General features: G+C 28.1%; 1 protein-coding gene across 1 annotated transcript in view; it reads left to right on the top strand.

Moving 5' to 3' along the window:
• Positions 1 to 210: 210 nt before the first annotated feature.
• LOC132918891 (collagen alpha-1(XVIII) chain) overlaps positions 211 to 12,701 on the top strand; it is a 233,862-nt gene continuing 221,371 nt past the window's right edge. Inside the window, exon 1 of the mRNA XM_060980235.1 lies at positions 211 to 729. Coding sequence (XP_060836218.1) covers positions 725 to 729 — 5 coding nt within the window. The 5' untranslated portion in view covers positions 211 to 724. The remainder of the gene's footprint in view (positions 730 to 12,701) is intronic.

The following is a 12,701-nucleotide window of genomic DNA, read 5'->3' as shown; positions in this document are numbered from 1 at the left end:
GTGTTAACGACACACGGGGTGGTAGCCGCCACCGCCGTCGCCGCTGCCGAGGGACGGTGTAAGCGACTGCGATACGGCGGCGGGGCGGCGGCGGAGGCGCGTATAGGACCGCGTGCTCGGCTCCGGCGGCGGCGGCGTCGGCGGCGGCGGTGGGTCTGGCGTGTGCGTGTGCGTATGTGTGTGTATGTGTGCGGTGCGTGTGTGTATCGGTCGGCTCTCAGTTGCCGGCAAACTATCGACGTGTTGTATTGTGGTGAAGCCGTGTGCTGCGCAGCCCGCCGCGTACCGTATCGCAGTCGTCACCGTCGCCGTCGTCGTCGTCGTGTCGCCGTCGTCTCGCAGTGCCCTCTCCTCGTGTCCACACCCACCCGCGCACCCGCCGTGTTTCTGTGCGCGTCCCACTCGCACTGTCCCTGTCCGTCGTCCGCGCGTCTCCGGCCGAAGTTTTCTCGCCAGCTTTTGTTTTGTTTTTGAAGCGCATACACACACAGTCTTGTCGATCGCTATCGCGCAAGCGCGGCCCTCCGAAGGGACTATACGTATCGCGTGCGGAGAAATAACGTCTTCGGCGCACCGCCGCCGCCGCCGCCGCCGACACCACATCTATCTCCACCACCACCACCACCACCACCACCACCGCCACACCTTCACCTCCGAATTCGTCGCCTCCACCGGCCGGCCGGCCAACACGTGGTCTCAGGCGCACGTGCACCGCCGCCGAGACATGACGTAAGTCACGCGCGTTTCGACGTATCGTTAAACACTATAAATATTATTGTCCCTATACACGGATGATCAAAGGGTTCTGTCCAGCCCACAACGGCTAAGTTTACGACTTTTTAGCGGCCGAGTCCGGCAATGCGCGCGACGACTTTAATAGTCTTCGCGGTTTATATGTTATTACTCGCGTGTAATCGTTTTTTTTTTTTAGAAATTTCGTAATATAATACGTTGTTACGCGAATGAGTAATGATCTGGCCGTCTTGCAGGCCAAGGATCGCGCGAATCGCTGATGAATGATGGCACGCGGTGATATTCCGAAATATTTTTTTTAATATTTCGTGAGGCTCACGCGGTTATTATAATCAGCCCATACGCGCGTATACACGTTTGATATTCGTAAGCGATCGAAGATTTTGTGTTTGATATTTGGTTACACGATGATGATAGTTCTGCTGTCGATCTACTTATTAATACCTATTACAAGTCGATTATTTGTACTTTCTTACGTATTATCTTTATGAAAGCCAATAGTCGAGTTTTTTTTTTTAGGATCGACATCATCGTACGTTCTATTTTATGCATTATCTTCGACCAGTAAAAAAAGGGTTAGAAATATTTCACAAAAAAGAGGCTTCTTCCCTCAGCCCAATACACAGTTGGAATTTGATAAAATGTCTAGAATTTATTTTTTAAACTTGGCTAGACTTTTATTTAGTCACGCCGAGACAAATAGAATGATTCCTTAAAAACGACATTGTTTTTTTTATTATTTCGCCGTACAATGCCAAGACATAATACATTAATGTACATCGCCCCACGTTTTACTATAAATTAATGTGACAAAAATACATATCTAACATAACATGACGTATACTTATAGTTTATTTCTTTCGAAGATTCCCGCCCTCGACACGCGTCTTCGTCACGCGACATTCATGCGCGCACACGTATAATGACTAGCACAGGTACATATAATTATAATTATGTGTATGTGTGTAATATTATTATATACACTCGTTTACCGACACTTTGTCTTTACAATATTCATACTGAATTGGTACTATGTCTGTCCCGTGGCATACAATAAAGTTTATTAGTTCCTTGTACCCATCGCCAGACACACGTATTATATTTTTCTCTCGTAATTCTAAGAATATATTATTATTATGATATTTTTTTATGACGTTCTCGAGTATCCGATTTTTCTGAGGTTTCTTTTGCTTTCCATATTTTTTTATTATCGACAGAATATACGTCTTCAGTTATAAGTATCGATTTTACTATAACTACATACATTTCAGAGGTATGTTATTATAATAACTTGAAGCCTGGAGGAGTTACTAAATCGCCGATAAAGTTCTCGGCGCTAAAATATATTGTACGAATCATATCAGTTATTTATAAAGTTGGTTGATTCAATTATAAATATAATATTTCATAACAAACATTTTGATTTTGAATTTACACGTATCTTATGAAATTATTTTATTTTTATTCTATTTATCTCATAAGTTATAATAAACAAAACAAAATATGACAACTATAAATTATAGTTAAGAGACATTAATATAATACTTGTCTACAGTTTGCATAATTCATTTCTATATGGGAAAAATTACACCTATTTTCTCGTCATTTCTGAATTGTGTATACATAACTCTAGATGTCAGAATATTACTAACGGCATTATTAAATATTCTCTAAAACACAACATTTCCATACTGTAATAACAGTTACTTAGGTACTGAAATCTATTCAAATATGATACGTATATTATATACTATGTAAAATCATTCAAGATAAATAAATCTTATGTTTTACAATAAAAATATTTGCAATACAGCATAAAATTACAGGTATTTTATTATGTTCAATTGTTTAAATACAAAAATTCAAGCTGTAAATTAAATAATACCCATTATAAATTATAAAATGTTCATATTAGAAAAAGTTAAAACTTAAGCTACTTTTGTTGAGTTAATAAGAATTATTTTGTGTGTACTAAATTATAAGTATTTTTATTTTAGACGAAAGGTAACAATTATTATTCGTTACTAAATACAGTGAAACAACAGACGCTAGTGATTTACTTGGCAATGCACAGATGTTTACAATGCTGTTGGAGTAAGATATAAGAATATGTGTAATATCATTCATCATTTTATGATTATATTTTATAGCCTATTATGGACATGTTTAGATATTGAAAGACGTGCGTAAATAAGTTTCAATATTATCATAATCAAAATTATAAATTACTAACTTAATACAATTTTTATATTTTGAAGAAAGCTTAATAATTGAATCGAGTATCATAATATGTGATTTAATATTATTATTATATTCTTTATTTTACCTAATGGAATTTTTAACTGTTGGTAAAATATTGGTACTTAATTTTCCTTTATTATAGATGAGGTTACCTCTCTAACATAATTGTTTTAAAAATTATAAATTAGGTGATATTTTAGTATTTGAATGATCTGGTTTTATCTTCTATACATAAATATTTCTCTTTCGATGGTTAAATTATTTTTAAATTCAACGAGTATATTTTCAGTATACATGTTAATAATATTTTTCATATCACTTAAAGTTGGTTATGTTCATTATATAGACAGTAAAGAATACTATTTTTATCTCAAGTTTTGTTTCATATTAGTGGCGTATGACAGACTCAAGAGTATAAAATTATACTGTTAAATAAATTAATTTCATCATATTAAGTTCTTCTTTATAATCTTGAGACTAAATTATTATAATTATATTTTAACTGCATTTACAATTTAACACACACGTAGTATGTTGTATATTGTAGGCACCTATATATCAGGGGTAGACAACATGAAAATATTCGCGGACCGCACGGATAAATAGAATGATATCAATATCTAAAATATTTATTATTTATAGATACATTATATATAATTTGAAATTTTTTATAGTTAAATATCAAAAAATAAAATAAAATTCATAATAATAATAATAGGTAAATGTTTACTTTATAAATAAGACGTATACCGCATGTGGCTTACAATCTGCAAGCTGACTACCCCTACTATCTATATAATATACGTTAAGTAATTTATGATATTTATTCAAAAGACATGTCAATAACACGATAATTCTTTCTTTTTATTAGTGTTTGAATTCTTTTCCTTTGTGTTAAAATCTTTAAATCGAATTTGAAATATTGCGAACATAGAACATGCTATGCAGCTTTGTCGTCACGTTATTTATTAACTCGCAATATATTGGACGGTCGTCGGATATTACATAGACTATAAATATATATCGTACGTATTTCTTGGTATCTTTTTAATATGTGAAAATAAATCACTAGAATACTAGTGGGTGCTTAGAAAATATATTTTTTTAAATGTCAAACAAATACAAGGTTACTACAAAGGTCGTTAAGGTCTTATGAAAGAAAAATACACTTATATTATTTTTTATTAAAAAAGCTCGTGTGCCTATTTGAAATTTACTTATCACTAATATGTACGACATACCTTAAAATTCTAATATTTTATTGTTTCTACAACGTACTTGTCGATATTACAATATGTCTTATAAAAATATTGATACCCTTCATATTTTTTTTTTTTTTTATAGCTCAAATACGATAAAACGTTTACAACTAATACATATTTACCTATTTTATAAAAATTTTATATTATAAGTATAATATAATCTATACCATAAAAAAGTAGCAATGCTGGTTAATATTGGGGTTATATCTTATTAAATTGCATATAAATATATTTCTAACTTTTATATTTCCAGTCATATTATGTTTTACATTAAATTTAAATTAATTTGTAAATAATATCAAAAGGTATTAAAACAAAATGTCTACGTGCAATTTAAAATACTATTAATGTATAATTTTATTTAATAAAACATAATTATTTTTATAATAAATGTAGTTTTTGTTTTATTTAATGTACATTTGTATTCACCTAATATTAAGTTTTATTCAAACGATATTAGCAAACTGTATAAACTACAAATTTAATAAATATTTCCTACTCTTGACGTTGGAATTTTTTAAATATCTGATCAATAATAATATGTAGACTGTTTTATATTTCTTCAGAAAACCAAATATTTTTTATTTCATTTTTTTCATGACTATAATCGTATACACATATTATATATTGACTTTGTATAATTCTATACTTAAAAAAATATTTTATTATGTTTAAGCTGAATGTTAAATGTATTAACCTACTTCAATAACTTTAAATAATATTAAAGTTATGAGATAAGTAATTTTAATAGTTTATAAAATGAGTAAAAAATAAGTGCAATAATTGGATTATAATCAATTCCTAAAAAACTAATAGCAGCCAGTTATATTTATCATATCTAGTTTTGTACAAGTCAAAAAAAAATTTCACATTAATTTGCATACAAATCGAATACAGCTATATGAAATATTTGCAATATTTCTATATCATTATAAAATACGGATATTGATACAACACTTACAAATTCAGAATTAAAATTATTTAATTCTTTATGGTTTAAAATTTAAATTTATTTATTGAATATTAATTTAGTTTAAAACATAGAGTAAAAACTACACGCAGCTATATAATTCATTCCATTTATTATTACATCATAACAGCTTTAGGGCTTACTTTAATATACAATCAACAATCAACTATCAAAAAATTAAATTTTTATTTAATAATTGAATAGACTCTATTCAACAATGCTTTTTTTTTAAATATTTGAAATGTTTTTTATTTGTTGAGTAATATATTGAATAATCTAATTTTATTTATTTGACTAAATGCAATCAGTTTTACTGCTTGATATTATATAATACTTTTAAAAACTATAGTTAAGTATGTATTTATTCAATTTTTATTTAATTGTAAATTAGTATTTATAACCTCACATGCCTTGAGAATTAAAAATTAATTTGTGTTACACTGGTTTTAAATAATTTGTTTTAAATAATCATGTTATTCTTTATATTATTCTTTTTTATGTGTTGTCTTGTATTGTTTTACATTTTAACAATAAATTAATATGATCTCTGAATACTGGAGTGTATTATATTATTAATTATAATGCGACATTTTACCATTACATTAATTTGAAATTTCCATCTATATAAGTCACAACCATATAAGAGTATGATATGGTATAAGCTTTAGCAAGTTTTTTTAATTTTTAATACCAAATAATATTATAATATTATTTATAATTTATTTTATAGTAAAAATTGTTATCAATAAATGAATAAAATATATTTCAACATATTATTGATGAATCAATTAAAGCAACTTATTACTAGTTGTATAATCTATTTTTATTTTTAAGAATAATTATATTAATATTATATACACACAAACTAAACTCCGAGCCCTTCGTTACCCGTACAAAACATCTATGTTAAATTCGGTTGCCTAATTCTAATATTTAGCGTGAAAATAAATAATATTATTAGTTTTTTTGATTTGGTGTATTGATGATATTTCCTAGTTCTGACGTATCAACTTTACGTAACTGTTCCGTCCAGCATTGCATTTTTTCAATCGATTAACCCTTTATGTATTATTCGTTAATCATTATTGCACAACCCCAAACATAATAAAGAGATAATGTTGAGTTCAGTAATCGGTATAAAAACTATTACTATTCAATCTTATTTTAGAGACCAAATCACACACATTAGTCGTAATTTCATCAAAATCGGTAACCTAACCCGTCGTACACGAAATTTTTATGTATAAAGGTATATAACTAAAATATATTTTTGATATCGACAGACAAATCGTTATAATTTTAGAAATAATATAGTTGAATTTGGTAGAATATAATATGTTTCATGTTATTTTAACATTCTGTCATAATATTATTATGAACGAAATAAATTGCGTAATTATTTAACTCAGTGGTACAATATCGGCTTAATATAAAATAACAGGTAATTAATTTTATTATAACTCATAATCATTAATATTATGTTACAGGTATAGTTAAAACCGTGAACCACTGTTTTTCGAGCATTGAATTACTATCATTTCGATAAGCCAATAAAATATTTTTATGTTACTCATTTCCTAAAAAGGGTTAGACAAATCAATCGATTTGTTTTATTATTTTCGTTTAATTTAAGAATATCCTTTGTTGGTTTATTGTCTAAAAGTAATAGAAGAAAAAAAATCAATAATTGATTAATATTTATGGATATATTTTCCTTGACCGTGTTCTTATGAAAAAAAAATAATAATTTCGGTTTTAAAGCATTTTCTATTTGAACGTATATTAAGTACAAACAAAATAAACGATGATATTATTCAACAACGCTGTTGACCCCAACATGTATGTAGTAAAAATGCCCGAGGTTACCCATGTCAGTAAAGTTTATGAGTATTGGCAGATATGACAGCGTGCAACACTCGTACGTAATAAGAAAAAATAGAATATAATTAATAGGTATATTTATGTCCCGTGTGAGTTTTTAAAAACGTTGTTTTGAATTTTAAACGCATTTTCCGTTTTTAAAACACAGTAAGCAGTGATTTTTAATTGTTTAATTTATCCTTATAGTTCCCTTGTTTTAATGATATTTTTGTTCACAAGTCGTTTTATCGAATGGATGCGTAAAAACAGCAATACGAGTTTCTATTACATTATGATTTCGATGTTCACATTGGACGTGTTAAGTAATAAGTATCGATTTTACAGTGTGTTTATTTATAAAATAATCGGCTCAATGTTTGCAACGGAAATGCATAGGTACTTACTATTCAATTTGAATAAAAGAATAATAATAAATGAAATACTGGGCGTGATGTGCCTTGTGTTCAAGTCTTTCTGCATTACAATTTTATTAGATCACAAATAGACAGGTATGGTCGATATAATGGGATGGTTTTGAAATCATAATTATATATATATTATAACGAATCATAGTCAATTCTGTTCCGGTGGATGACTATTACCATTTATGACATGTCAGCGTCTCATGTTATTTTCAAACGTTACACCATAATTAATTTTTAATTTACTGAATAATAATAATTTAACGTATATTTTGAATAATTTATTTTATTATTAGCTATAATAAATATGGCGTGTACAACAATTTAACGTACAATATTATTCTTATCATTCAAAGTAATAACTGAATTATTAATACGCCTTGGTACTTACACAATTTATAACATAAATATCAACTACATTAGTTGATAAACTAAAACATATATACTGATGAATTCACACACACGATTTAAAAAAAATTATACTTGTCATCGTTACAAAAAATTAAGTTTTAAGTTTTATGATAATATCGATAAACGAATCAGAATAAACATTTTAAAATACAATATCGTAAATATTAATCAATTTTATATGGTTCACTATGTGATATACATTATAGTACAAGAGAACACGACCGATAATATGACTAGACGTGTACTCTCGGTGATAATAATGTACTGTTTTCTTTACACTCGAATTAATGGATACAAACTCGAATTAGTTCATAACATTATACAACAAAAAAAAGGTATGATCAATAATCGTTTAAATTAATCTGTGCTTGAATAACGATTATAATCTTAATGTATGCATGTTCGATATTCGTCTCGTTAGAAAAAATACTAACACAATATTTCTGACATCATTCATCCCATTGTTTTCCTTTCGGTGCGTACACCCAGCAATTATCGAAACCGGTTCAAAATATCGAATAAATTACGATCTCAAATCATAGTTATTTAATGTTATAATATTCCGTGTAATCCAATAATAATCAATCGGTGTGCCAAGTCAAACGTTGGTGTTTATTTATAATTATTATATTATCGCACTAATCAAAACCAAATTATCTTGTAGATCAATATTTATTTATGAATAAAAAAATAAACATTTATTTTTGATTTATTGTAATTATTATTATTTTCAACATATTAAATAATATTAATTTTGACAACATAATAACATAACGAAATAATACTGAAATTTCCCCAAATATAATAAACAAAATTATATACTATTAGGAAAATTATAAGCCAACTAAAAACATTTAACCGTTTAAAATTATAATTTATTACTCCAACAACAACAATAAGCAAGCTCATATACATAAATACTATAATAATTTATAAACATAAAATTTAATTATTTAATTAGGCCTGTTCAATGTGTATCGTACTAGTAAAAAATACATTTTCATTTATATTCAGTTTTAAAGTTTTTTTTTTGGATTTTATTAATTGTTATATATAGTTATAATATATAAATCTCCACTTCATCTGTTACAATTGAATTAATTATTTATTGTATTGTTTCAGTATTCAGAATTTACTAGAAATTTGAAATCTTATAATGTTGTGTATTATCCCTTTGGTATGGAAAATGCCTGCATTTTTAAGTTTCTAAAAAAAACTTATTTCTGGATATTGTCAATAGACTTTTGAATTTTTTTTTTTAAAGATACATTTTTATTTAATGGTAACTTTTTCTATATTACTTTTACTGCTTTTAAAACGTATACAATTTTCATAAACATAAAATGTTTTAAGAATCTAAGAAATATTTTTTTAGAATATATAATAGCTTTTTTATTAACAAATATCATTATCTAGGTACATTTAAAACTTATTCAAAATTAGTCTAGCATATAATATTTGTATAAAAGTTTTAAAAAAATGGCTACCTATGTAAAAAGTATATTTCATAAATTAAATATATTTTTACAATATAGTCATATTATTTAAATAAAGTGGACCCAACCACATTATGCGTTAATATTTTTAACGACGAATAGACATCAAATAGAATCCGTTGTTTATATTATATTTATTAAGATACGAAGTGTATAACATTTTATAATATTATACACATTATTTCTTAGTGACTATAAGTAATATTTTTTTTTTTTGTAGTACAGAAATTGAACAAACTTTAATTCAGTATGATAATTATTAACATTTTTTACGTTTTTATTACTTTTGTGGATATATTTTAAAATATTCTACAATTTTTTTTCTTTATATTAAAAGGATTAGTTTCAATCATTATTGAATTGTAGTGACACGATCAAAAGTATAACCAACATTGTATATGCATTAACACATCTGATTATTAAAATTAGTGGTATTTATTAGTATAAACATTTCTTTATTGTGCACGCTTTTTAAACTCAAAGCTAATTTTTCTTACATTTTAAAAATAAAAGTTAAACTTTTGAAAAAAAACAGCCATTATCGAATAATTTACACTCTTATTTTTTTTTTTTAATCCCCTCTTCATCGTGTCCTATAGTATCCAAAAATAACAGCCTATAAATATTGTTGAAGAGTCCTCCTTACTATATAGTTTACACGCTTTTCTTCGCCTTTTTTAGACCGTGTTCAGAGTGATAAATAAGATTCACAAAGGGGCTTAGTCAAAGATAAAGGGATTTTATTATGTCCAATGGCGATGGATTTTCCTTTCTTAACGTTTTATTAGTTATTATTGTAATATTGTATGGAATTTGTTTGATTTTAATACCTATACTTAAAGTCACTAACTACACACTCTTGACAGTTCTTATATCAAGTAAGTATTTGATATTAATGTATTGTACCTCTTGATTATAACTTGATTATATCCAGTAATTAAAACGTATTTTCAAAATTAGCGCTGATAGTATAGTAAATTAAAATAATTAAACGCATTATCGATAGGTACTAGTCAAAATAATAATTTTTCATTTTTAGTGAAAACATTTATCAAAAAAAACTTAAATACAATGCTTTTTATACCTAAATAATAAATATATTTATTTAAGAACTTTTTTTATTTTTTATAAACAAATAAATTACACACAATCTGTACCGGTAGACAAAATAAGAGTATGAGCTATGTGAAAAAAAAAAAACATGAAGAATTTGAATGAAGAAGCCACCCAATAATGGCACTTTGTCGTTTAAGCACTTAAATACCGTTAATAATAATTATTTATTACATACATGTGTTTACTTTTTACTTGATAAGTCGATTGCAACGATAAAATGTTGATTTGAATAAATATAGTATCGTTAAAAAAGTGTAAATGATGGTAATTCACCACAAAAACCACAAACAGTATTTTTAATAGCATATTAATAATTCTATACAGGTATTTACTTATACTCACATACTATTTTTATTTCACTGGATTAAATGAATTAATTTTAAATATCAAATTCATTACGACAGATTGGTATTTTTTTAATTATCACGTATTTGATAGTTTAAATCACCTCCCACAAGTAAACCAGTATTATGATTTCAAATCAACTTTCTAGTATCTATTTAGACATTTATTATTATTTTTAATTCAACTATTTTATATGTGTGTATCGTAAAAACTAATTTACATAAATATCATTTTTTTACGGATCTATTAGTTAGGATTTTTGAACTAAGGTATATTATTATCCAATTATGATACCGCTTATTAATTACAACGTAGTAGAGTATAAATTAATTTGTATGTAATATTATATAAATAAAATGATTAAAACTTAATGATTTTGTGTATTTAATGTATATGCATTTTTGATGTGTAGACATTTTACATACTTGTAACCGCACGTTGTAAAATATTTTTGTCACTGGTTATAATAAAATAGTCTTATTTTATCGAAAAAATATTTCATTGTACAAAAAAAAAATATATAAAAATATCTGATCAAATTACACACGGTTACAGAACATAGTTATAAATAATCTATTCAACGTATTCTAGTATATTTACATTATCAATTGATTTCAATGTTTTATTTTAAAACCTGATTAAAGTGAAAGATAAAAACCGGCCATTCGATATGATAGCAAATGCTTTTCCTGAAATTCGTTTTTAAAAATAAAAATAAAATAAAATACTTCTCTTAGATCACCTTTTGTCAAGATAGCAGGGAACCGTTAACCAAAGACCGCGCTAGTCATTATCATTGTTTTTCCTCGATACGGTTGGCACGAACAAAACCCACTTCAACCCCGGACCCTGATATTGTGCTTTACATTTTTTTCTCCTTACTTTAGTTATTATCATAAAAGCTTAGAGAAGAGAACATTATGTAGAGAGGAAAATCCATTACTTCGATATATTCTTTTGTTTGGCGTTAAAGCGATGACAACATCCCGTGAGTCGGACATTTTTCTTCAAAATTGCATCATGAATCAGCAAATTCAAATGTTTATCGGTGTTTTTATGACTCGGTAGACGAGAGGTTTTTCGTTAAAGTTTATTTTTTTTTTATTAAGTAAGGCTAACCAATGCGAATACCGTTCGTTAATGCTTTATATACCCACATACTATTATCTCATCAGTCGATTTGATGCACTAAGTATCCGCACTATCCGCATTACTTATAATAAGTTAATATCACTGGAATGCGGTGTCATAAAAATAACTCGCATCCCGTTAAATTGCGGACAAGATTTAAGCCGTCGTACGTTCCTCTCGTGATGCATTTTTCATTCATGTCATAACTGTTGCGGCAATCTTTGGTACGCGTGGTAACTGCACGTGTACACGGTTTTTTTTTTCTTTGGAGGCCGTGAGCTTGGTATACGATAGTGCTATTGTTTTATAGTTTTATACGAATAGCACCTTAGCGCAACGGTGCCCTATCGTCTGTAGGTCCAACGGTCAACCGGTTTCAGGAAACCGAAAGGAATATTGTTAATCGGCAAACACTTTTCGATGACTCATAGAAGCGTGAAACCACTAACACGGGAACCGGTTACCACCATTATCATACCTATTTTATGTGCGTGTGAAATGTGTAAGTACTGTACATCATACTCGCCTCACCCACACGACGCAAAGTGTGATAAGTTCCAGCGAACCCGTAACAAGTGAACTGAGAGAGTAAGACGTGCCAAACCAACTACGGATCGAATATTATGCTGTTTCCGGAAAAAAAATCGCTGAGGATATTTTTTAATTACACACATAACACGTATGACAATTATTT

The sequence above is a fragment of the Rhopalosiphum padi genome, chromosome 2 (genome assembly GCF_020882245.1).
Source record: "Rhopalosiphum padi isolate XX-2018 chromosome 2, ASM2088224v1, whole genome shotgun sequence".
Lineage (NCBI taxonomy): Eukaryota > Metazoa > Arthropoda > Insecta > Hemiptera > Aphididae > Rhopalosiphum > Rhopalosiphum padi.
Note: the sequence above shows the minus strand (reverse complement) of the source record. Positions and strands in the feature narration are given on the sequence as shown.